Here is a 27,197-nt window from a genome sequence, read left to right as displayed (position 1 = left end):
ATTGTGACAAATAGCATAGACACATTTAACATGAAGGTAGATTAGTACATGTGAGAGAAAGGAGTAGATGGTTATGTTGATAGATTTAGATGAAGGCGGTGGGTGGGGGGAAATGGGGAAGGGGCTAGCATGATCCCTGCACACTAGTACAAGCCTGTTGTGTCTAATAACCTGTTCCTGTGCTGCGAATTGCTTGTAATAGCACCTGTTCCCATTCAAGCCATCCTTAAATTATTTTTCAATGCTGAATTTACAAATCCATTCTCCTTGACAATAGAGTATTACATGCACACCGATGACCATCATTTGAATAAATGCAGTGGAATCACTGTAAATCAATACTATAACAACATAGCATTTTACTTATGATAAACCATTGAAGAGGAGCTTTAATATGCTTTAAATTCATAATTTTTTCAGGTCCAGTGTCAAATTTAAAAAACCCAAACCATGCTGTTCTGATCTCAGACTTGTGGAGTTCACGGTGCCTCTGGAGTACACAACTTGGAAACAAATGTTGAAGCTCGTCAAGCCAGGTAAAGTTGGTGTAGAAATTAATTTTCAGCGTTAGCACAAGACATCCCTTCTCAGCCCTGCCTGATATTCACTTTCAGTGCAGTCAATAAAGCTCAGTATTGGACGTGGCATGGAACAGGCGGCTGATGCGATGTAGCCTGTTTTGCGATACCACCCGAGGTGCACATTGATGCATTGTGCTTTAACTGAGCAAATGGTGAATTTGGTGAAATAGAATAGAAAGATATTGGTAAACTGATCCTATCAACATAAGAACTTGAGTTAGAAACAAAGCAGTGTTCAAAAGATTGGCAAATTATAATTGCATGGGACAATTGTCCATGAAGAAGTAAAACAAAAACAATATTTTCCATAATATATGTGATCATGTCAAGTGAATATGGTGCAGTTTGCTTTTCCTTCACATGCTCTGCACAGCACTTAGTCTAATAAGGTCCAAATGTTCTCTCCAGTATTGTGCTCAGAGTCAGCCTCGTTCATGACCTGTGGATACAATCATTTATGGGAGTGAAACTGGACAGGGGTGGGAACTAAAAGCAGGGAGAATCGCATGGACGTCAGTGGAACTAAATATCGGACCTGCCCTATCTGTCTGTATTGCCTCCTGGTTCATGCCCAATTTCTCCACTCATCTATTTGCATCAAGGTCCAAAGCTAAAATTGTTTCCCACATTTGGGGTGGAGTTTTACCCCCCCGATGGGGGCTGGGCCGTAAAATGCGGTGAGCTATTCAGAAGTCCATTGACTCTGGTGGGACTGTAAAATCCCGCTGGCAGAAATTCCACCCTTGGTTTTGCAGCCCAGGCGGCAATTAGAAAGCCTATCCCTAATATAACCCTTGCGCATGAAATATCTGCAGCTGATGGCCCTCACCCTGTTTGGCTCTATTTATATTCAACATTGTTAAAAGACAGAGAAGAAAATGCTTATATGATTAAAATAAAACCAAAATTCTGCGGATGCTGGAAATCTGGAACAAAAACAAAAATAGCTGGAAGAACTCAGCAGGTTTGACAAAATCTGCACAGAGGAAAACAGTTAACATTTTGAGTCCATATGACTCCTCAACAGAACTAAGGAAATATAGAAATGAGGTGAAATATAAGCTGGTTGAGTGGGGTGGGACAGGTGAAGTTGGATAGAGGGCCAGTGATAGGTGGAGGCAAAGAAGAGATTGCTAAAGATGTCATAGACAAAAGGACAAAGGGGTGTTGACGGTGGTGATATTATCTAAGGAATGTGCTAATGGTGATGGTGCTTATTTGATTGTTTGCCTCATGAGGAGGGACCTGTCAGCATTTATCTGTTTCAGTTCCAGCTCCAGCTCCTGCTTCCCTGATCCTAGATGCAAAAACAGCAAATCCCTGGCTCTTCCTATCTGACGACTGCAGGACAGTTACAGTTGCTGACAGGAAGCGCCTGGTCGCAGACAACCCGGAAAGGTTCAGCAACTGGCGCTGCATCTTAGGGTCTGAGGGATTCACATCGGGGATACACTACTGGGATGTGTATGTGGGTGACATGACAGGTTGGGGAGTTGGCGTTGCAAGTGAGTCTGTGCCGCGGAAGGAACTTTATGCATTGAACCCTAAGGCTGGAGTCTGGGCTGTGGAGCTGTGGAGTGGGATATACAAAGCTCACACCTTACCTTCAGTTTCTCTTAACCTGAAAGTGAGACCCCAGACACTCCTAGTTTGCTTGGATTATGAAGGAGGCCAAGTATCAATATGTAACGCTGATGACATGTCTGATCTGTGCACTTTCACTGACACATTCACTGAGAAAATATATCCTTTCTTCAGCATTTACTGTACAGGGGAGTCCCTAAAACTGCTTCCCTCACGGGGATAAGAAACACATCAGACTCCCCTGTGTGGGTAATGGGGAGTAACTGAAACTGCTTAAATATGAAATATATTTTATTATTAACAGACTTCAGCAGTATTTCATCAGACTTGGAATAAACAAATAATGTATTTTGCTATGGTTTTGAGTAAAATGTGAAGTGTTAACCATGTTCACAGTAACAGGTATATTTAAAGAGACTGAAATGTGTTTTGTAATGCTTTAATGTTCTGTTCGGTACTGGTAGAAAGAAAGATGTTATAATTTGAACTTTGGCAAACTTCTTCATTTTCTCAGACCAGGGTCGAGGATGACTTGCTTCCACTCCAGTTCAATGTGTCCTGAGATGGCTGCTAAGTCCAATGTGCAACCTGCAGACTCTGCCACACACAGGGCAGGTGGAGGGTTGGGGAGATAAGTTATTGGCAGGTTCGTGTGCTTGGTTCGAAGCATCAACCTCACCTGTGCGTGTTCCCAAAAATGCCTCTCAATATGTTTAGTGCCTTCCCCAATGAACCTTTGCCATTTTGGTCAGTCACAAGCCAGGGACTCCCTTGAGTCGGCAGGGATGCTTGACTTCTCCTGGGATGCTTTGAGGACATCCCTCAAAACATTTGCGTTGTCCTCCTGTGAGTCACTAACACACTCGAGTCCCGAGTACAGCAGTTGCTTCAGAAGTCTGGATGGCACATAATGGGTGGTACCAGATCAGCTTAGCCCTGCCTGATTTTCCTCTCCATTTAAGTCAATTGCTGAGATGGACAATCTGAACTCAGCTCATAGAGCCACAGCTCTGGGCAATAATATTAGCTCCAAGCCTAGGCTCTTGGGAAAGACTAAAATCTTCCAGCGAATGTTTTAATAGTACAATGGATAAATATAGCCATATTGTTGTGACACTTGGCTTTTTGATCTACAAAGGAGTCAAGGGTTATCGGGGGGAGGGGGTGAGGCTACAGGCAGGAAGGTGGAGTTCAGAATCACAGGATGGTTACAGCACAGAAGGAGGTCATTTGGCCCATTGTGCCTGTGCTGGCTCTCTGAAGAAACAATTCATCTAGTACCACTCTCCCACTTTCTCCCCATCAGCCACGATCTTATTGAATGGTGAAGCAGGCTCAACGGGCCGAATGGCCCATGGCTGCTCCTATTTATTGTGATCCTATTGGCCAGATTCAGAAATCAGCTTCTATGAGTATTTTCACTACAAATGTAGACATAGCAATTTATCTTACAATAGTTGACTGAAAAGTGTGACAAAAGCTTGACAATAGGAAGTCAATTGTCATAGATTGGCTTTCTCTATGAATTTGTGTATTGTTAAAGACGTGAACATCCAGTTTGATAGTAACTTGTGGATTTAATGGGTTGTCCCAACTATGAAGGAATAAATATTTTGGTGAAATTGGAGACCAGAGACACAAAACTAGGGGTGTTGAATCAATTGCCCATTCTACTCTCTGCCCGATACTCTACTCCATTGACTATGGTGAATATTAAACAGGGTATATAATGGGCAGCAGATGTAAAACCTTCCCCTCCATATTATTTACTGCTGGAGGATTGTTTCCTGTCTGGTTTCTTTATCATCGAATGTTTATTTCAGAAGGCAGCCATTCAGCCTGTTATGTCTGTGCCAGCTCACTGCAAGAGAGATTCACCAAGTGCCACTCACCTGCCTTTCCCCCAATCACCCTGCAAATTTTTCCTCTTCAGATAATAACCCAATTCTCTTTTGAAAGCCATGATTGAGTCTGCCGCTGCCACACTCCTACGCAGTGCATTCCCGATCTTAAAAACTGTATAAAAAAAGATTTTTCTCATGTCGTTTCTCCTTCTTCTGCGAGTCACCTTAAATTGGTGTCCTCTGGTTCCCAACCCTTCCACCAGTGGGAAAAGCTGCTCCCCATCAACTCTGCCCAGATCGTGCATGCGGTTGAGCACCTCAGTTAAATCTCCTGTCAACCTCCTCTTCCCTAAGGAAAGCAGATCCATCTTCTCCATCTAACCATCACCCCTTGACGTTCAATGACATTATCATCACTGAATCCCCCACTATTAACATCCGCGGGGTTACCATTGACCAGAAACTGAACCAGACTAACCATATAAATACTGTGGCTACAAGAGCAGGTCAGAGGCTTGGAATCCTGTGGTGAGTAACTCGCCTCCTGACTCCCCAAAGCCTGTCCACCATCTACAAGGCACAAGTCAGGAGTATGATGGAATACTCCCCACTTGCCTGGATGAGTGCAGCTCCAACAACATTCAAGAAGCTCGACGGCATCCAGGACAAAGCAACCCACTTGATTGGCACCCCAGACACCAACATTCATTCCCTCTACCACCGAAAAACAGTAGCATCAGTGTGTACCATCTACAAGATGCACTGCAGGATCTCACCAAGGCTGCTTAGGCAGTGCCTTCAAAACCCACAACTGCTACCATCTAGATGGACAAGGGCAGCAGATAGAAGGGAACACCACCACCTGGAACCTCCCCTCCAAGCCACTCACCATCCTGACTTGGAAATATATCGCCGTTCCGTCACTGTCACTGGGTCAAAATCCTGGAACTCCCTCCCTAACAGCACTGTGGGTGTACCTACACCACATGGACTGCAGCGGTTCAAGAAGGCAGCTCACCACCACCTCCTCAAGGGCAATTAGGGATGGGCAATAAATGCTGGCCCAGCCACCGAAGCCCACATCCCGTAAATGAATTTTTGAAAAAAATCAACTGCAGCCCCTCAGCCCTGAAACCATTCTCATTAATCCAGTTGGCACCCTCTCTAATGCCTTCACATTCTTCCTTAAAGTGCAGTGGACAGACCTGGATGCATTACCCCAGTTGAAGCCGGACCAGTATTTTGTACAGGTTTATCATAACTTCTGTGCTTTTGTACTCTATGCCCCTACTTATGAAGCCCCAGATCCCGGATGCTTTATTAACTGTACTCTCAAACTACCCTGCAACCTTCAATGATTTGTGCACACATACACCCAGGTCCCCTCTGTTCCTGAACTCCCTTTAGAATAGTGCCCCTTTCCCTCTCCCCATTCTTCCTACCTAAATGAATCACTCCGTATCGCTTCACCCAGATGTTTTATTGTATCTAGAGTGTGTGCCTTTTGGGGGTCCTGACAGTCTGCAAAGCAAACTGGTTGAAAGGGTTTGAACCCCACAGTCTGCATCAAAATTGGCTGCAAACCTTAGAAATCAAAGTAATTTAATGGTACTTCTCCCCTCCCCGCTTTACGTCTTCTACTCAATAACAGAGTTCCACAGTCAGCGCAAGAACAGCAATAGTTTATTCCAGTTCAAAGTCAATTACTCTTTTAATGATTCCAAAAACATCCACAAGATAACTCTGGGTGGTAGCAAAGGAATATTTGTTGTGTTTTTTTAAATTCACAACATGACTTTAAAATAAGGACATTAAATCCAAATTTTTTTCAGTGATTCTCCAGCATGACTGTCCCTGCAATAAAACTCAAGACAAGTCAGATTTACGATGACACCTGAAGGAGCTTCAGTTGATTATTTGAGGCAGTTCCGGGTGAAAAGAAAGCCAACAGTTTTCCTTTCATTGCCCCGCTGTGTGTGTACAAGTGAGACATGTTCTCCGCATTGTAAAATGACACCTGCCCCCCCTCACAGTCCAAATAAATGCCAACCTTTTTTGGATTCACTTGAAGTGTGAGGTGATTAACCTGTTGTGAAGCTCTTTCCCCCTGCGCAAAGAATCCCAGCAACCATTGCAACCAATTGGTCGTTTGAGGACTGATGACCCAGTAGCCATTCCATATGGTCAGATCTTTGAGCTCTTTTCTGTGTACCGATTCTTTCACTACACCAAGCGTCCACTTGGCTCCCTGATCCACCTCGACCTCCCAGTAGTGTCTCCCTGATGTAAATCCTTGCGACCCCAGCACACAGATACGACGTTGAAACCGTTTTGGATTGTCTGGGAGATGCTGCTGCATATACCCAACTCTTACCCTGGTCATGCCTTCAGACAAGATGAGACTGGGGTGAGCGGAGTTTGGACACAGAGTCCAACGGATCAATGCTGTAAGGAAACCAGAATATTAGTAGAGATGAAGTAACATAGGAAAGACTGTCATATGTCGAAATAAAAATAACATACTGCGGATGCTGGAAATCTGAAATTAAAACAGAAATAGAAAGTGCAGCAGGGCTGGCAGTATCCAAGGAGATAGAAATAGGGTTAATGATTTCAATACGACTCTTCGTTGGAATACATTGCACTCAATGTAGCACATTGAGTTTGGAATATATTGATATGTAAATATTTAGGCAACATATTCATGCTTTACTTAAATTTCACTCTGACTACCTTAGCAGTTTCAGACAATAGCACTCAAAGCACTTGAATGCATCCGGACATTGATTATCTGGTTAGTTTTACACAAATGCAAAGCTTTGCAGAGACTTAAGAGTTCATAAATTGTTCTGAGTTAGATATCTGCAAATTTGGTGTGCCAACACAATTGTCTTAGCCTCAGGAAATCAGCTCATCTTCCAACTTTCTGACAGGTAGTCTTGATCTCTGCTGGGAAGGATTTATTTTAACTTAACTCGCCTGGAAGAGAGCCCATGCGATTTGGTGCAATGCTGGTTTACACCCAGACCAAGAGCAGGCGTGGTGCAAAACCAGCATTTCACCCATCAGATTCCAGATGGGGAAATTAGGTTAAAATTTCCCCCAATTGGGTTTGAATTTCTTAGCATTTCTCATCTAAAATGCAACCTATAATGTGTACAGACCAAAGATTATTTTATAATTCTTCACCTCATTCAATCGAACCATAGGCATTTCAAAACAAGGTGAAGTTATATTTTTGCCAGTTGAAATCTGATTGTGTTCATCAAATCATTCTGAACTAAATGAAGAAATAAGTGATATTTTAAAACTGTGATACGAGCTCCATATCTTGATCATGTTTTCCATAAGCGCTGTACAATTGGAACCAGCAGGAATTTAAAAGGGTCAGTCGATGGTGGTATAGATTTTGATCAGCAATTGGTGGTGTTTACCTGGTTTAATTGATTTTCTCATCTGCTTCCACACTATGTATTGAAGGGGTCCTCCAAATTCACCAATCAGCATATTGATAGAAACTTCGTTTTCTTGTCTGATTTCATCACTGGATCTTCAGAAATAAAAAGAAATCATATTAAAATTGGGGATCAACACTGCACAATTCTTACAGTGCGAGACAGAAAAATCAAATAACAAAATAGATAAGTACTTACCCACTAAGAATTGTTTTCATCTCCTAAAATAAATGTAGAAAATATGAATTTGATAGATTTACCTTACAAATCTTGATAGTAGTTTTTGGTCAGATATTAAAGGGTAACCTGCTGTGTTAAGTGAGTTTCACTATTTTGATGTTTCGCTATTTTGCCAAACTTATATATTGAGTCTGAGCAAGCCACTCAGTTCGAGGGCAATTAAGGATAGGCAACAAACGCCGGTCTTGCCAGCAGCACTCACACCCATGGGAGAATAAATTTCAAAAAATTATTGTATATTAATAAATTCCGTTGATTGCATTTGAAGAACATGATTGCTTTATATCAGCTCAATGTAATTCCAAAGCTGATCCTGTTACTCGGTGGCCATTATTGGGTTGCAGGTAGTTATAAACAAATGGCACTGTTTCTGCTTCCTTCACTACACTTCTCCTCTGACCCACCATACTTATATGCATTATACCCCTTTTCAGTCCCATTATCTGAACCTCACCTTGTACTGAGTAAAAATTCCAATGTAATCAATATTTCTATAATTACACTGGTGTAAAACAGGAAGCCAAAGCAGACTGATGTTTCTGATATCTTCATATTCATACTTTCCCAAGATTGGATGAGATTTGCCTCAATAAAATTAATGAAATCTCCACTTTCTAAATGAGGGGGAAGCTTTTTTTGTTGCCTTGACTAGTAAGAGTGTTACCCTTATAATGGTTGAAACAACAGGAGCAAATGGTCCAAAAAGTACCTGCAGAAAATTCCACATCACTTGTTTGAAGGAAGGATTCATTTCAGTAGTTGCTCTGGTGCTGCTCCCCCGCCTGTACAATATTTCTTGCTCTCTCTGGTTGAGTCTTTTTTTCACCTCCTCTTCTTCTTGGTTAAGAATTTGATGCAGTTCAGCAAATTCAACTTCGAAATGGCGCATGAGCTCCTTTACCCTTTTCTGCAAAAATAATAATGCAGCGTTATACTCCTTCTGTGAAAGGCAGCATCTATAACAGAAGATTGATTCCAGTTGTCAGAGGATTGTGTTAGGAAGTAAAGCTGGAAAAATTCCAACTTCCTACCTCTAATATATTTGGATGAGGGGGAGCATTTGAGTTAAATAGATACCTAGTATAAAATACCAAAAAATTGAGTGCATTATTTATTTAGTTTTATTCATTCACAGGATCTGAGAATTGCTGCCTGGGCCAGCATTTATTTCCCATCCCTAATTGCCCTTGAGAAAGTGGTGATCAGCTGCTTTCCTGAGCCGCTGCAGTCCCTGGGGTGTAGGTACACCCACAGTGCTGTTAGGGAGGGAGTTCCAGGATTTTGACCCAGCGACAGTGAAGGAACGGCGATATATTTCCAAGTGAGGGTGATTTTCAGGTGGTGTTCCCATGTGTCTCCTGTTCTTGTTGCTGTAAGTGGTAGATGTTGTGGGTTTGTAGGGTGCTCTTAAAGGATACTTGGTGAGTTCCTGCAGTGCATCTTGTAGATGGTACACACTGCTGCCACTGTATGCCTATGATGGAGGGAGTGAATGTTTAAGCTGGTGGAGTGGATTCTAATCAAGTGGGGCTGCTTTGTCCTGAACGGTGTCAAGCTTCTTGAGTGTTGTGGAAGCTGCTCTAATCTGGGCAAGTGGGGAGTATTCCATCACACTCCTGACCTGCGCCTTGTAGATGGTGGACAGGCTTTGGGGAGTCAGAAGCAGAGGTATTTGCTGTAGAATTCCGATCCTCTGACGTGCCCATGTAGCCATATTACTTGTATGGCCAGTCCATGGCACTCTGGTAAATAGTGATCCACAGGATGTTAAATTGGGGACTTCAGTGATGGTAGTGCCATTGAATGTCAATGAGAAATGGTCAGATTCTCTGGTTGGAGCATATCTGAAGGAATGCAGCAAAACTGATAATGTGCTCGGTGGCCTCAGAAAAAGATTTTAGCCCAGATACATTGGTTCAAAACTACCAGAAAGCCTCCTTGCCTTGTGTTTCCCTTCTGACTGGACCCACCTACTAGTGTCCTTCGGATTTGTCTTATGAGCTGCTAAGGTGCATCATTGATCACCTAACCCTTGTAAAATTAGCCTAAAACTGCCAACAGGCCTAAAGAGTGAGTTAAGAAAAATAGAAAAAGCTGGAAAATCTCAGCAGGTCTGGCAGTACCCGTGGCGAGAGAAACAGAGTTAACCTTCCGAGTCCGTATGACCCTTCTTCAGGGCTGGTTAATGAGTTGTTTGCCATGGACAGAAAGAGATGAAGGAACTAAACCGAGCGGGATGCTGAACTATCCCCGGAAGGAAGAGGACCGGACCTGGATCTGTCGAGTGTTGGGACGGAGACGCTCAGTTGCATCCCCGCTGCGCTGCCTGGTCCCGCAGAGCCCCTTCGGCCCCTCGCCGTTCTCCCTCTCTCTCAGCGTGACCGTCAAGGAGCGGATACTGGCCGCGATATTCGCCACCCGCCTGCTGGGCCTCAGGACCTTGCCCGGACACAGGAGACGACACTCCGGACAAGAGCAGTTCCCAGACTCCCAAAACACCAGAATGCAGACTCGGCAGAACACATGCCCGCAGTCCAGAGACACCGGCTCCTCAAAAAAATCCAGGCAGATCGAGCAGGAAACATCTTTGGTCAAATTTTCCAGCTGTTTCCTTGAGGCCATTTAAAGCCGGTTTGTTGCTGCAATTTCTGATCACCACTTTCACTTTCGTAATTAGGTGCAAAAGGCGGTACCGCAATTAAGACATGTTTACCAAGGTCGTTTGTAACCTTCAACAATATTTAGGACTTCCCGCAGTTTGTCAGTCTTAGTGACTTGGTGCGGGGCGAATGCCACTGGATTGGTCCTGTTCAATGTTCTGGGGACACGACTACAAATCCTACCCCCACACGGCCGCTGGTGAATTTGAATTCAATTTAATAAAAGCTTTCTCACAAACACGGCAATTTTCACACAGCAAGTAGTTAGGGTTTGGAATGCAAAGCCTGGAAGTCTGGTGGAGGGCAGGTTCGATTGAGGCATTCAGCAGGGCACTGGGCGATTATTTAAATAGAAACAACGTGAAGGGTTATTGGGGGGGGGGGGGGGTGGAAGGCAAGGAGATTAGCGCGAATTTAAAATGCGGGGAGAGCTGGTGCGGACACAATGGGCCGAACGGCCTCCTTCTATAGCATAACGATTGTGTGATTCTGGGGGGGCGGGGGGGGGCGGGGTTAAGAAAGAGGTGAGGACTCTACAGTTATGTTTTCTCGGGATAAACACATTCTCAAAATCAGGAAATGCTGGAAAAACTCAGCAGACCTAACAGTATCTGTGGAGAGAGAAATAGAGTTAAGGTTTCAAGTCCATAAGACACTTTTTGGGGTCCGTATGACTCTTCTTTGGAGCTGTTAGATTGCTGAGTTTTTCCAGCAATTTCTGTTTTTGTTTCAGATTTCCAGCATCCTCTGTATTTTGCTTTTACATTCTCAAAATTGCCAGGTTCAGAGTAAACAACAGACGGAATATTTTTCTTCCTACGAACACCCAATAACCGATGTGTTCTTTCTGCCTCAGTCAGTCCTCTAACTCCACGATTCTTTTGAGATCGAACTTAGAGAATCAGTTTAGTACTTTCCTTAACTGACGTTCTGTGCAACCCACCCAGACACCAATAATGACAATTAAATTACCTTCCATCAATCAATCCCTTTAGATCATTTCAAACCGCAGCCATGTGTCTAATCGGTTTACTTTGGTGCCATTTAATTAGTTATACTTTGGGCTGTTTTGCCCTCTGGTATGTTCTATCACCAGTTCTGAGTTGCATATGCTGAGGATGTTGTGTGATGTAAAGTGCAGGACCTGAATTTCAGTCATAGCTTGCTTTAAAAATTGTTCGTACTTTGGATGTCTGCCAACCCTTAAACTACTGGCTTTGCTCCCAAACAATGATAAGGCCAGAGAGCAAATAGTCAGGGTGTAAGGTTAACTAGCCTGTTGCAACCGTGTGTATATTGCACAGACGAGCTTTAGTTTAGGTAGGACAGCTTGTTGAAGTTTACCTCAGTGACGTTTGTCCCCAAGCATTTAAAAATGCACCAATGAGCAATTTTGGATAGGGCATGAAATCGAAATTCGGTCTGCCTCCTGAAGTGGAAGTGAAAGGCCCCTTCCCACTGTTTTGAAGAAAGGCAAAGGACTTATTTCCTGTTTCCTGATTAATATTTGTGCCCCATTCAAATTCCAGGAAAACCTGGGTCATTCTTCACCAGCTACAAAGGAAAACGAGGCATCCTCCATCACAGGACTTACTTTACGAAGCCATATTCCAATGGTTGCATGACACAGGTACCAGGAGAACATTGGAATAGTTAAGTCATATGGTGACAAAGGTGCGGATGAACATCCCTGCAGCAGATGGGCTGAGGTAGATTTAGAAGTAGATAATGTTACAGAGGTTGAAGGACGTGGCCTTTGTTTTGGCAAACAATATGGGGAAAGGTGTTGGGCCTGAGTTCAGAGAGGGCAGTGAGTTATTGAGAGGACATTCAGTCCTGTTGCCAGTCCAGTACCCAAATGTAGATTACAGCGAGAAACTTATTGTAACACACATACACATTTCAGCAACATAACATGCATCATCCATTTCATAGGCTCTGAGTTACCAAATGATTTGTCCAGTGGGACTGGCATTGAGGTGCCTTTTTACATGCTTCGTTTGGCAGATCCGTTACAGCAGAGAATGTGTCTGATGCCTATTTAGTGCTAAATGGGAATGTAGGGCAATATCTTGATGTGCTAAGCGTATCAGTGTCCTTGTCTTGTGAAAACTTGCGTGAGATCAATAATGCAATTCAGGGGCATATATTTCACTGAGGTATGGTGAGTTCCATCTACTCCAACAGCACCTTTAACACCTATTTTATGTGTTAGTGTATATCTGTGTGTGTCTGTATGTATTTGTGGAGTGTCTGTATACGTCTGTGCATTTGTTGCGATGTTTGTCTGTATGTGTGTCCCTGTGTCTGTGTATGTTTGTAGTTACGTGTCCATGTGTGTGCATGGGGTTTGTGTGTGAGATTCTATGTGCCATTTTGTGCGGGTGGCACTAAGTTAAAATGCTGGGAGAGTTGGTGCGGACACGATGGGCTGAACAGCCTCCTTCTACACCATAACGATTGTGTGATTCTGGGGGGCGGGATTTAGAAAGAGGTGAGGATTCTACAGTTATGTTTTCACATCCTCAAAATCAGGAAATGCTGGAAAACTCAGCAGACCAACAGTATCCGTGGAGAGAAAAATAGACTTAAGGTTTCAAGTCCATATGACTCTTCTTGGGTCCGAATGACTCTTCTTTGGAGCTGTTAGACTTGCTGAGTTTTTCCAGCATTTTCTGATTTTGATTCAGATTTCCAGCATCCTCAGTATTTTGCTTTTACATTTCTCAAAATTGCCAGGTTCAGAGTAAACAAACAGACAGAATTTTTTCTTCCTACGAAGACACAATAACCGATGTGCTCTTTCTGCCTCAGTCAGTCCTCTAACTCCATCATTCTTTTGAAATCGAACTTAGAGAATCAGTTTAGTACTTTCCTTAACTGACGTTCTGTGCAACTCACCCAGACACCAATAATGACAATTAAATTACCTTCCATCAATCAATCCCTTTAGATTATTTCAAACCGCAGCCATGTGTCTAATCGGTTTACTTTGGTGCCATTTAATAAGTTACACTTTGGGCTGTTTTGCCCTCTGGTGTGTTCTATCACCAGTTCTGAGTTGCATATGCTGAGGATGTTGTGTGATGTAAAGTGCAGGACCTGAATTTCAGTCATAGCTTGCTTTAAAAATTGTTTGTACTTTGGATGTCTGCCAACCCTTAAACTACTGGCTTTGCTCCCAAACAATGATAAGGCCGGAGAGCAAATAGTCAGGGTGTAAGGTTAACTAGCCTGTTGCAACCGTGTGTATATTGCACAGACGAGCTTTAGTTTAGGTAGGACAGCTTGTTGAAGTTTACCTCAGTGACGTTTGTCCCCAAGCATTTAAAAATGCACCAATGAGCAATTTCGGATAGGGCATGAAATCGAAATTCGGTCTGCCTCCTGAAGTGGAAGTGAAAGGCCCCTTCCCACTGTTTTGAAGAAAGGCAAAGGACTTATTTCCTGTTTCCTGATTAATATTTGTGCCCCATTCAAATTCCAGGAAAACCTGGGTCATTCTTCACCAGCTACAAAGGAAAACGAGGCATCCTCCATCACAGGACTTACTTTACGAAGCCATATTCCAATGGTTGCATGACACAGGTACCAGGAGAACATTGGAATAGTTAAGTCATATGGTGACAAAGGTGCGGATGAACATCCCTGCAGCAGATGGGCTGAGGTAGATTTAGAAGTAGATAATGTTACAGAGGTTGAAGGACGTGGCCTTTGTTTTGGCAAACAATATGGGGAAAGGTGTTGGGCCTGAGTTCAGAGAGGGCAGTGAGTTATTGAGAGGACATTCAGTCCTGTTGCCAGTCCAGTACCCAAATGTAGATTACAGCGAGAAACTTATTGTAACACACATACACATTTCAGCAACATAACATGCATCATCCATTTCATAGGCTCTGAGTTACCAAATGATTTGTCCAGTGGGACTGGCATTGAGGTGCCTTTTTACATGCTTCGTTTGGCAGATCCGTTACAGCAGAGAATGTGTCTGATGCCTATTTAGTGCTAAATGGGAATGTAGGGCAATATCTTGATGTGCTAAGCGTATCAGTGTCCTTGTCTTGTGAAAACTTGCGTGAGATCAATAATGCAATTCAGGGGCATATATTTCACTGAGGTATGGTGAGTTCCATCTACTCCAACAGCACCTTTAACACCTATTTTATGTGTTAGTGTATATCTGTGTGTGTCTGTATGTATTTGTGGAGTGTCTGTATACGTCTGTGCATTTGTTGCGATGTTTGTCTGTATGTGTGTCCCTGTGTCTGTGTATGTTTGTAGTTACGTGTCCATGTGTGTGCATGGGGTTTGTGTGTGAGATTCTATGTGCCATTTTGTGCGGGTGGCACTAAGTTAAAATGCTGGGAGAGTTGGTGCGGACACGATGGGCTGAACAGCCTCCTTCTACACCATAACGATTGTGTGATTCTGGGGGGCGGGATTTAGAAAGAGGTGAGGATTCTACAGTTATGTTTTCACATCCTCAAAATCAGGAAATGCTGGAAAACTCAGCAGACCAACAGTATCCGTGGAGAGAAAAATAGACTTAAGGTTTCAAGTCCATATGACTCTTTTTGGGTCCGAATGACTCTTCTTTGGAGCTGTTAGACTTGCTGAGTTTTTCCAGCATTTTCTGATTTTGATTCAGATTTCCAGCATCCTCAGTATTTTGCTTTTACATTTCTCAAAATTGCCAGGTTCAGAGTAAACAAACAGACAGAATTTTTTCTTCCTACGAAGGCACAATAACCGATGTGCTCTTTCTGCCTCAGTCAGTCCTCTAACTCCATCATTCTTTTGAAATCGAACTTAGAGAATCAGTTTAGTACTTTCCTTAACTGACGTTCTGTGCAACTCACCCAGACACCAATAATGACAATTAAATTACCTTCCATCAATCAATCCCTTTAGATTATTTCAAACCGCAGCCATGTGTCTAATCGGTTTACTTTGGTGCCATTTAATAAGTTACACTTTGGGCTGTTTTGCCCTCTGGTGTGTTCTATCACCAGTTCTGAGTTGCATATGCTGAGGATGTTGTGTGATGTAAAGTGCAGGACCTGAATTTCAGTCATAGCTTGCTTTAAAAATTGTTCGTACTTTGGATGTCTGCCAACCCTTAAATTACTGGCTTTGCTCCCAAACAATAATAAGGCTGGAGAGCAAATAGTCAGGGTGTAAGGTTAACTAGCCTGTTGCAACCGTGTGTATACTGCACAGACGAGCTTCAGTTTAGGTAGGACAGCTTGTTGCCGTTTACCTCAGTGACGTTTGTCCCCAAGCATTTAGAAATGCAACAATGAGCAATTTCGGATAGTGCATGAAATCGAAATTCGGTCTGCCTCCTGAAGTGGAAGTGAAAGGCCCCTTCCCACTGTTTTGAAGAAAGGCAAAGGACTTATTTCCTGTTTCTTGATTAATATTTGTGCCCCATTCAAATTCCAGGAAAACCTGGGTCATTCTTCACCAGCTACAAAGGAAAAGGAAGCATCCTCCATCACAGGACTTACTTTATGAAGCCATATTCCAATGGTTGCATGACACAGGTACCAGGAGAACATTGGAATAGTTAAGTCATATGGTGACAAAGGTGTGGATGAACCTCCCTGCAGCAGATGGGCTGAGGTAGATTTAGAAGTAGATAATGTTACCGAGGTTGAAGGACGTGGCCTTTGTTTTGGAAAACAATATGGGGAAAGGTGTTGGGCCTGAGTTCAGAGAGGGCAGTGAGTTATTGAGAGGACATTCAGTCCTGTTGCCAGTCCAGTACCCAAATGTAGATTACAGCGAGAATCTTATTGTAACACACATACACATTTCAGCAACATAACATGCATCATCCATTTCACAGGCTCTGAGTTACCAAAGGATTTGTCCAGTGGGACTGGCATTGAGGTGCCTTTTTACATGCTTCTTTTGGCAGATCCGTTACAGCAGAGAATGTGCCTATTTGTTGCTAAATGGGAATGTAGGGCAAGGTCTTATTGTGCTAAGAGTTTCAGTGTCCTTGTCTTGTGAAAACTTGCGTGAGATCAATAATCCAATTCAGGGGCATATATTTCACTCAGGTATGGTGAGTTCCATCGACTCCAGCAGTACCTTTAACACCTATATTATGTGTTAGTGTATAGCTGTGTGTGTCTGTATGTATTTGTGGAGTGTCTGTATACGTCTGTGCGTTTGTTGCAATGTTTGTCTGTATGTGTGTCCCTGTGTCTGTGTATGTGTGTAGTTAATGTGTCCATGTGTGTGCATGGGGTTTGTGTGTGAGCTTTTATGTGCCATTTTGTGCATGTGGCGCTAACTTAAAATGCTGGGGGAGTTGGTGCGGACATGATGGGCCAAACAGGCTCCTTCTACACCATAACGATTGTGTGATTCTGGGGGGCGGGGTTTAGAAAGAGGGGAGGACTCTACAGTTATGTTTTCACATTCTCAATATCAGGAAATGCTGGAAAACTCAGCAGACCAACTGTATCCATGGAGAGAAAAATAGACTTAAGGTTTCAAGTCCATATGACTCTTTTTGGGGTCCGTACGACTCTTCTTTGGAGCTGTTAGACTTGCTGAGTTTTTCCAGCATTTTCTGATTTTGTTTCGGATTTCCAGCATCCTCAGTATTTTGCTTTTACATTCTCAAAATTGCCAGGTTCAGAGTAAACAAACAGACAGAATTTTTTCTTCCTACGAACACCCAATAACCGATGTGCTCTTTCTGCCTCAGTCAGTCCTCTAACTCCATCATTCTTTTGAGATCGAACTTAGAGAATCAGTTTAGTACTTTCCTTAACTGATGTTCTGTGCAACCCACCCAGACACCAATAATGACAATTAAATTACCTTCCATCAATCAATCCCTTTAGATTATTTCAAACCGCAGCCATGTGTCTAATCGGTTTACTTTGGTGCCATTTAATTAGTTATACTTTGGGCTGTTTTGCCCTCTGGTGTGTTCTATCACCAGTTCTGAGTTGCATATGCTGAGGATGTTGTGTGATGTAAAGTGCAGGACCTGAATTTCAGTCATAGCTTGCTTTAAAAATTGTTCGTACTTTGGATGTCTGCCAACCCTTAAATTGCTTCCTTTGCTCCCAAACAATAATAAGGCCGGAGAGCAAATAGTCAGGGTGTAAGGTTAACTAGCCTGTTGCAACCGTGTGTATATTGCACAGACGAGCTTCAATTTAGGTAGGACAACTTGTTGACGTTTACCTCAGTGACGTTTGTCCCTAAGCATTTAGAAATGCAACAATGAGCAAATTCAGACAGGGAATGAAACCGAAATTCCGTCTGCCTCCTGAAGTGGAAGTGAAAGGCCCCTTCTCAGTGTTTCGAAGAAAGGCAAAGGACTTCTTTCCTGTTTCCTGATCAATATTTGTGCCCTATTTAAATTCCAGGAAATCCCGGATCATTCTTCACCAGCTGCAAAAGAAAAGGAGGCATCCTCCATCACAGGACTTACTTTACGAAGCCATATTCCAATGGTTGCATGACACAGGTACCAGGAGAACATTGGAATATTTGAGTCATATGGTGACAAAGGTGTGGATGAACCTCTCTGCAGCAGAGGGTCTGAGGTAGATTGAGAAGTAGATAATGTTACCGAGGTTGAAGGACGTGGCCTTTGTTTTGGAAACCGATATGAGGAAAGGCGTTCGGCCTGAGTTCAGAGAGGGCAGTGAGTTATTGAGAGGACATTCAGTCCTGTCGCCAGTCCAGTACCCAAATGTAGATTACAGCGAGAATCTTATTGTAACACACATACACATTTCAGCAACATAACATGCATCATCCATTTCACAGGCTCTGAGTTACCAAATGATTTGTCCAGTGGGACTGGCATTGAGGTGCCTTTTTACATGCTTCTTTTGGCAGATCCGTTACAGCAGAGAATGTGTCTGATGCCTATTTATTGCTAAATGGGAATGTAGGGCAAGGTCTTGATGTGCTAAGAGTTTCAGTGTCCTTGTCTTGTGAAAGCTTGTGTGAGATCAATAATCCAATTCAGGGGCATATATTTCACTGAGGTATGGTGAGTTCCATCGACTCCAGCAGCACCTTTAACACCTATATTATGTGTTAGTGTATATCTGTGTGTGTCTGTATGTATTTGTGGAGTGGCTGTATACGTCTGTGCGTTTGTTGCGACGTTTGTCTGAATGTGTGTCTCTGTGTATGTGTGTAGTTAATGTGTCCATGTGTGTGCATGTGGTTTGTGTGTGAGATTTTATGTGCCATTTTGTGCATGTGGCGCTAAGTTAAAATGCTGTGGGAGTTGGTGCGGACATGATGGGCCAAACAGGCTCCTTCTACACCATAACGATTGTGTGATTCTGGGGGGCGGGATTTAGAAAGAGGTGAGGACTCTACAGTAATGTTTTCACATTCTCAAAATCAGGAAATGCTGGAAAACTCAGCAGACCAACAGTATCTGTGGAGAGAAAAATAGACTTAAGGTTTCAAGTCCATATGACTCTTTTTGGGTCCGTATGACTCTTCTTTGGAGCTGTTAGACTTGCTGAGTTTTTCCAGCATTTTCTGTTTTTGTTTCAGACTTCCAGCATCCTCAGTATTTTGCTTTTACATTTCTCAAAATTGCTAGGTTCAGAGTAAACAGACAGAATTTTTTCTTCCTACGAACACCCAATAACCGATGTGCTCTTTCTGCCTCAGTCAGTCCTCTAACTCTATCATTCTTTTGAGATCGAACTTAGAGAATCAGTTTAGTACTTTCCTTAACTGACGTTCTGTGCAACCCACCCAGACACCAATAATGACAATTAAATTACCTTCCATCAATCAATCCCTTTAGATTATTTCAAACCGCAGCCATGTGTCTAATCGGTTTACTTTGGTGCCATTTAATTAGTTATACTTTGGGTTGTTTTGCCCTCTGGTATGTTCTGTCACCAATTCTGAGTTGCATATGCTGAGGATGTTGTGTGATGTAAAGTGCAGGACCTGAATTTCAGTCATAGCTTGCTTTAAAAATTGTTCGTACTTTGGATGTCTGCCAACCCTTAAACTACTGGCTTTGCTCCCAAACAATAATAAGGCCGGAGAGCAAATAGTCAGGGTCTAAGGTTAACTAGCCTGTTGCAACCATGTGTATATTGCACAGACGAGTTTTAGTTTAGTTAGGACAACTTGTTGCTGTTTACCTCAGTGACGTTTGTCCCTAAGCATTTAGAAATGCAACAATGAGCAAATTCGGATGGGGAATGAAACCGAAATTCAGTCTGCCTCCTGAAGTGGAAGTGAAAGGCCCCTTCCCACTGTTTCGAAGAAAGGCAAAGGAGTTCTTTCCTGTTTCCTGATCAATATTTGTGCCCCATTCAAATTCCAGGAATTCCCAGATCATTCTTCACCAGCTGCAAAAGAAAAGGAAGCATCCTCCATCACAGGACTTACTTTACGAAGCCATATTCCAATGGTTGCATGACACAGGTACCAGGAGAACATTGGAATATTTGAGTCATATGGTGACAAAGGTGTGGATGAACCTCCCTGCAGCAGATGGGCTGAGGTAGATTGAGAAGTAGATGATGTTACAGAGGTTGAAGGACGTGGCCTTTGTTTTGGAAACCGATATGGGGAAAGGCGTTGGGCCTGAGTTCAAGGAGGGCAGTGAGTTATTGAGAGGACATTCATTCCTGTTGCCAGTCCAGTACCCAAATGTAGATTACAGCGAGAATCTTATTGTAACACACATACACATTTCAGCAACATAACATGCATCATCCATTTCACAGGCTCTGAGTTACCAAAGGATTTGTCCAGTGGGACTGGCATTGAGGTGCCTTTTTACATGCTTCTTTTGGCAGATCCGTTACAGCAGAGAATGTGTCTGATGCCTATTTATTGCTAAATGGGAATGTAGGGCAAGGTCTTGATGTGCTAAGAGTTTCAGTGTCCTTGTCTTGTGAAAACTTGCATGAGATCAATAATCCAATTCAGGGGCATATATTTCACTGAGGTATGGTGAGTTCCATCGACTCCAGCAGCACCTTTAACACCTATATTATGTGTTAGTGTATATCTGTGTATGTCTGTATATATTTGTGGAGTGTCTGTATACGTCTGTGCGTTTGTTGCGATGTTTGTCTGAATGTGTGTCCCTGTGCCTGTGTATGTGTGTAGTTATTGTGTCCATGTGTGTGCATGTGGTTTGTGTGTGAGATTTTATGTGCCATTTTGTGCATGTGATGCTAAGTTAAAATGCTGAGGGAGTTAGTGCGGACATGATGGGCCAAACAGGCTCCTTCTACACCATAACAATTGTGTGTTTCTGGGGGGTGGGATTTAGAAAGAGGTGAGGACTCTACAGTAATGTTTTCACATTCTCAAAATCAGGAAATGCTGGAAAACTCAGCAGACCAACAGTATCCGTGGAGAGAAAAATACTCTTAATGTTTCAAGTACATATGACTCTTTTTGGGTCCGTATGACTCTTCTTTGGAGCTGTTAGACTTGCTGAGTTTTTCCAGCATTTTCTGTTTTTTTTTCAGTTTTCCAGCATCCTCAGTATTTTGCTTTTATATTCTCAAAATTGCCAGGTTCAGAGTAAACAGGTCGAATTTTTTCTTCCTATGAACACCCAATAACCGATGTGCTCTTTCTGCCTCAGTCTGTCCTCTAACTCCATCATTCTTTTGAAATCGAACTTAGAGAATCAGTTTAGTACTTTCCTTAACTGACGTTCTGTGCAACCCACCCAGACACCAATAATGACAATTAAATTACCTTCCATCAATCAATCCCTTTAGATTATTTCAAACCGCAGCCATGTGTCTAATCGGTTTACTTTGGTGCCATTTAATTAGTTATACTTTGGGCTGTTTTGCCCTCTGGTGTGTTCTATCACCAGTTCTGAGTTGCATATGCTGAGGATGTTGTGTGATGTAAAGTGCAGGACCTGAATTTCAGTCATAGCTTGCTTTAAAAATTGTTCGTACTTTGGATGTCTGCCAACACTTAAACTACTGGCTTTGCTCCCAAACAATAATAAGGCCGGGGAGCAAATAGTCAGGGTCTAAGGTTAACTAGCCTGTTGCAACCATGTGTATATTGCACAGACGAGCTTTAGTTTAGGTAGGGCAGCTTGTTGCCATTTACCTCTGTGACGTTTGTCCCTAAGCATTTAGAAATGCAACAATGAGCAAATTCGGATGGGGAATGAAAGCGAAATTCGATCTGCCTCCTGAAGTGGAAGTGAAAGGCCCCTTCCCACTGTTTCGAAGAAAGGCAAAGGAGTTCTTTCCTGTTTCCTGATCAATGTTTGTGCCCCATTCAAATTCCAGGAAATCCCAGATCATTCTTCACCAGCTACAAAGGAAAACGAGGCATCCTCCATCACAGGACTTACTTTACGCAGCCATATTCCAATGGTTGCATGACACAGGTACCAGGAGAACATTGGAATATTTGAGTCATATGGTGACAAAGGTGTAGATGAACCTCCCTGCAGCAGATGGGCTGAGGTAGATTGAGAAGTAGATGATGTTACAGAGGTTGAATGACGTGGCCTTTGTTTTGGAAACCGATATGGGGAAAGGCGTTGGACCTGAGTTCAGAGAGGGCATTGAGTTATTGAGAGAACATTCAGTCCTGTTGCCAGTCCAGTACCCAAATGTATATTACAGCGAGAATCTTATTGTGACAAGCATACACATTTCAGCAACATAACATGCATCATCCATTTCACAGGCTCTGAATTACCAAAAGATTTGTCCAGTGGGACTGGCATTGAGGTGCCTTTTTACATGCTTCGTTTGGCAGATCCGTTACAGCAGAGAATGTGTCTGATGCCTATTTATTGCTAAATGGGAATGTAGGGCAATATCTTGATGTGCTAAGCGGTTCAGTGTCCTTGTCTTGTGAAAACTTACGTGAGATCAATAATGCAATTCAGGGGCATATATTTCACTGAGGTATGGTGAGTTCCATCTACTCCAGCAGCACCTTTAACACCTATATTATGTGTTAGTGCATATCTGTGTATGTCTGTATGTATTTGTGGAGTGTCTGTATACCTCTGTGTGTTTGTTGTGATGTTTGTCTGTATGTGTGTCCCTGTGTCTGTGTATGTTTGTAGTTACGTGTCCATGTGTGTGCATATGGTTTGTGTGTGAGATTCTATGTGCCATTTTGTGCATGTCTGTGCATGTATATATATATATGTGTTTGTGTGCCTGTTTTTCTGTCTGTGTGTCTCCGTCTGCATATGTGTTCGTGTGTATTTATATACTTTTTTATGCATTTGTGTTTATGTGCTTGTGCATGAATCTCTTTCTCTATATGCATCTGTTTCTCTGGGCATACTCATGGGCCTGTTTGTGTGTATGTGCATGTATCTGTGTGTATACCCTTCAGTGCAACATAGGAACAGGAGAAGGCCATTCAGTGCATCGAGCCTGCTCTGCTTTTCAATTAGATCATGGCAGATTGTCCACCTCTAGTTCGATTTCCTGTGCTCTCTCCATATACCTTGATGTTATTCATCTCCAGAAATCTATCGATGTGTGCGTCATTGTGTGTATCTCTCTGCAACTGTATGTGTATCTCCCTATGTGTGATTATGTGTTTCTTTACTTCTGTGTGCTTGTCTTTGCATTTATCACAAAAATTCTAACTGCAGTTGGCACATACCAACTATAACACGACATGAAGTATTATACAATCCTACCTGTGCAAATCAGCTTTGATCTGAGCATTTTATATTTTTGCAATAAATTTCAAATATTAGGTTTAGGCGATAAAAATATTTCATATTTATATTGTATTTTTGGCATATCTTTAAAAACAGTAAGTCAGTGCTGTAAAGAAATGTTAAGGATCCCAACAAATTTGCAACTTGTCAAAAGTAATCGCGCTAAGGAACACTGGATTAAGCATCTGGAGATGTCTTTGCCTTCTTTCAAATTACCATACTGCTGTATTTAGCTGCACACAAGCAAGCACACATACAGTGCACGTGGGTTTTGAAGAAGAGTCATATTGGACTTGAAATGTTAACTCTGTTTCTTTCTCCACAGATACTGGCAGAACTTTTGAATTTATTTCAGCACTTTCTGTTTTTATTTCAGATAAAATCTGTATGTGTCTGGCATCATTGTAGGGTATGAGCAAAAGAAACGCGATTCCCCTTTATCTAGAACCATAGAAAAGTTACGGTGCAGAAGGAGGCCATTCAGCCCATTATGTCTGCACTGGCCAAAAAAAAGGGAAAGGAACTAGCTGCTCATTTTTAATCCCACTTTCCAGCACCTGGTCCATAGCCTTGCAGGTTACAGCACTTCAGGTGCAGATCCAGGAACCTTTTAAATGAGTTGAGCATTTCAGCCTCAACCACCAACTTAGGCAACGAATTCCTGATGCTCAACACCCTCCAGGTGAAAATTTTTTTCCTCATGTCCATCGAATCTTTCTACCAATCACCTTATATCTATGCCTCCAGGTAATTGACATCTCAGCTAGGGGAAACAAGTCTTTCCTGTCTACCCTATCTAGGCCTCTCACAATTTTGTACACCTCAATTAGGTCACCCCTCAGCCTATTCTGTTCTAAGGAAAACAACCCTAGCCTACCAAAATCTGTCCTCGTAGCTGCAATTTTCAAGCCCTGGCAACATTATTGTAAATCTCCTCTGTACCCTCTCCAGATCAATTATGTCCTTCCTGTAATGTGGTGACCAGAACTGTACACAAAATTCCAGCTGTGGCCTAACCAGCATTTTATACGGTTCCAGCATTATATCCCTGCTTTTGCTTTCAACATCTTGTCCAATAATGGAAAGCATTCCATATGCATTCATTATCATCTTATCCACTTGTCCTGCCACCTGTGGACATGCACTCCAAGGTCTCTCACTTGCTCAACCCCACTCAATATCCTCCATTTACTGAGTATTCCTTTGCTTTGTTTGTCCTCCCCAAATGCATTAACTCTCACTTTTACGGACTGAATTTCATTTGCCACTTTTCCGCCCACTCAACCAAACCATTGATTCATTGTGGAGTTGACAGCTATCCCCTTCACTATCAACTACATGGCCAATTTTTGTGTCATCTGCAAATTTCCCAATCATGCCATCCCACATCTACTTATTGGCAATATGGAAGCCTGGGCATCACTTACTATCTGGAAACTTGAGCAAGTAATGCACTCGCAACGCAGTACTGAGGACGCATTGAACTGAGGAGTTGCAGTCTTTCAAATGAAACATTAAAGTGACCTCCCATCTACCCTCACAGGTAACATAAGTGTGATGGCACTATTTTGAAAAAGATCAGGTGGAGTTCTTGCCAATACTTATTCCTTGATAAGATCACTCAAAAATTGATCTTATCAGTATCACATTGCTGTTTGTGGGAGCTTGCTGTGTGCAAATTGGCTGCCTACAATAGAACAGTGACTGTGCTTCAAAATAATATTCCTTCGGCTGTAAAGAACTTTGGGGCCTCGCAGAGTCATAAAAGGCGCTACATAAATAGAAGTTGTTTCTTTCGAATTGCGTGTCTCTGTTTATTTTTGATTGCAACTTCATTTGTTGTCATGTCAAAAGTTATGAAATGTGATATTATAGATAAATTGGGGATAGCAGGAGCATGTGGGCTTCTTCTGGATTAGTGCTAATTGGAGTGCCAAGGTTTATTCGATTCACATGAGCACTTGAAGTATTTTAGTCCATGTCATATTCATAGCAATATCTACTGACCAATATCAGTGAAACAGGAAACCTGGCTGAATCAACAGCAGTGAATAAAATACCAACTGCAAATCCCATAGAATGGAAATATGATGAACAGTGAGTTTGCAGCAATCACCATGGCACCTTAGACAGCACCTTCCAAACCCATGGCCACTATTTTCTTCCAAGTCACTCAGAACTTGGAAATATCTCGCCGTTCCTTCACTGTCGCTGGGTCCAAATCCTGGAACTCCCTCCCTAACAGCACTGTGGGTGTACCTGCACCACATGGACTGCAGCAGTTCAAGAAGGCAGCTCACCACCACCTTCTCAAGGGGCAATTAGGGGTGGGCAATAAATGCTGGCCCAGCCAGCGAAGCCCACATCCCGTGAGTGAACATTTAAAAAAAGATATCGTCCTAAAGCCTTACTCATGAGAGTCAAGGTATCACAACTGAGAAACATCCCAGCAGCTGTTGGCTGCTGCAACAACAGCCAGATTAGGAATGTATCATAGGGAATAGTTTGGCCTACAAATTGATATTTGTCCTGTTGGCAGCCAACAGGCGTTAACTGGCTAAGCAAAGCAAGTAGACCTAAGGCACGGTCCCTTTAAAAAAAACGTTCATGAAATTTTGCCTCCCTCTGGACTTCCTGGTTTGGTGAAACTGCAAGCGATAGTCTAATCCTGTGGAAATGGCGTCGTTAAAAGTCTTAGAAAATATGAAAGACGAAGCGGTCTGTTCAATTTGTTTGGACTTCTACAATGATCCGGTGACCATAGACTGTGGCCACAACTTCTGCCGAGACTGCATTTTAAACTACTGGAAACCGGCTCGAAGGAAGGTGACCTGCCCGCAGTGCCGGACCGAGTTTAGCCAGAGGAATGTCAGGCCTAACCATTTTGTGTCCAACATTGTGGAGAACGTCCGGAAGCTGGAGCTGGATGTTAGAGAGGCCGGGGCGGATTTGCACTGCGTTGAGCACGACGAGAAGCTGAAACTCTTCTGCAAAGATGACCAGAGAGCGATCTGTGTGGTGTGCGCCACGTCCCAAGATCACAAGGGCCATGCAATCAGCCCTGTAAAGGAAGCTGCCGATCTTTACAAGGTACTGCCTTCCTCGCTGAACCTGCCTTAGCAAGGCAAAGGGGCAGATGGGGGCAGTAGTGGCATTGCCACTGCAGTAGCAATCCAGAGGTCTGGGCGAATGCAGCTGAGGGGATTTAAATCCAATCAATAAATCTAGAGTTTAAAAATAAAAGCTGGTCTCAGTGAAACTGTCATCGAATGGCCTATATTTAAAAAAAAACTCACCTGTTTCACTAATGCCCTTTAGGGAAGGGAATCTGCCGTCCTTACCTGGTCTAGCCTACATGTGACTCCAGACCCGCAGCAATGTGGTTGACTCTTGACTGCCCCCTGAAATGGCCCAGAAAGCCACTCAGTTCCAGGGCAACTCGGGAAGGGCAACTAAAGGCTGGCCCAGCCAGTGATGCTGCTGTCTGATGAAAGGATAGAGGAGAAAGAAAACAAAATAAAGGACCAATATGCATTTGTGTAGTGACTTCAACCCAGTAAACCACCAGGAGGCGCTTCTTCACAGGAGGGATTATGGGACAACATTTGGTGGCAAACCGAAAGAAGGAAAAGTTAGGAATGTTGACGTAAAGTTTGGTCAAAGAGGTCGGTGAGCGTCTTGAAAGAGAGAAGAAAGAGGTGGAAAGGAGGAGAGTTTTAGGGAAGGGATTCCATGACCTTCAGGTGCAACCACCAATAGTGGATCGATGAAAATCGGGATGCCCAAGAGGCCGGGATTGGAGAAGTGCAGAGGGTTATAGGACTGGAGTAGTAATAGCGATACCCCAGGTCCTCCCCTTTTCCCAGAAGAAATATGTACCATATTCAGTGTAAGACAGAAATAAAGCTGTGATCTAATTAATAAAGCATTAGCTGTATGTAACATAGAATCAGGCAATGTAATCATATTCGTCCCCTTCACTGCAGGAGTTCCACTGCAGTAGTGTCTTAGGCCCAACCATCTTCAGCTGCTTCATCATAAGGTCAGAAGTGGAGATGTTCACTGATGATTGCACACTGTTCAGCTCCATTCGCGGCTCCTCAGATACTGAAGCAGTCCATGTC

General features: G+C 42.9%; 2 protein-coding genes across 2 annotated transcripts in view; one reads left to right on the top strand and one right to left on the bottom strand.

The window, feature by feature from the left end:
* Nucleotides 1-27,197, top strand: part of LOC121291291 (nuclear factor 7, brain-like) — a 65,239-nt gene that overhangs the window by 21,701 nt on the left and 16,341 nt on the right. The window contains exons 5-7 of the mRNA XM_041212362.1: nucleotides 421-536; nucleotides 1,850-2,385; nucleotides 25,735-26,163. Of these exons, the coding sequence (XP_041068296.1) occupies nucleotides 421-536; nucleotides 1,850-2,385; nucleotides 25,735-26,163 (1,081 nt within the window). The remainder of the gene's footprint in view (nucleotides 1-420; nucleotides 537-1,849; nucleotides 2,386-25,734; nucleotides 26,164-27,197) is intronic.
* LOC121291827 (zinc-binding protein A33-like) lies at nucleotides 5,677-10,594 on the bottom strand. Its single transcript, XM_041213424.1, has 5 exons — nucleotides 9,976-10,594; nucleotides 8,414-8,611; nucleotides 7,663-7,685; nucleotides 7,444-7,559; nucleotides 5,677-6,454 (listed from the first exon to the last, which is right to left on the bottom strand). Exons 1-5 carry the CDS (start codon nucleotides 10,324-10,326, stop codon nucleotides 5,892-5,894), a joined length of 1,251 nt encoding a protein of 416 aa, XP_041069358.1. The 5' UTR covers nucleotides 10,327-10,594; the 3' UTR covers nucleotides 5,677-5,891.

This window comes from Carcharodon carcharias, chromosome 19 (assembly GCF_017639515.1).
Source record: "Carcharodon carcharias isolate sCarCar2 chromosome 19, sCarCar2.pri, whole genome shotgun sequence".
Classification (NCBI taxonomy): Eukaryota; Metazoa; Chordata; class Chondrichthyes; order Lamniformes; family Lamnidae; genus Carcharodon; species Carcharodon carcharias.
The sequence above is the reverse complement of the archived record's forward strand: the minus strand, read 5'-3'. Positions and strand labels throughout refer to the sequence as shown.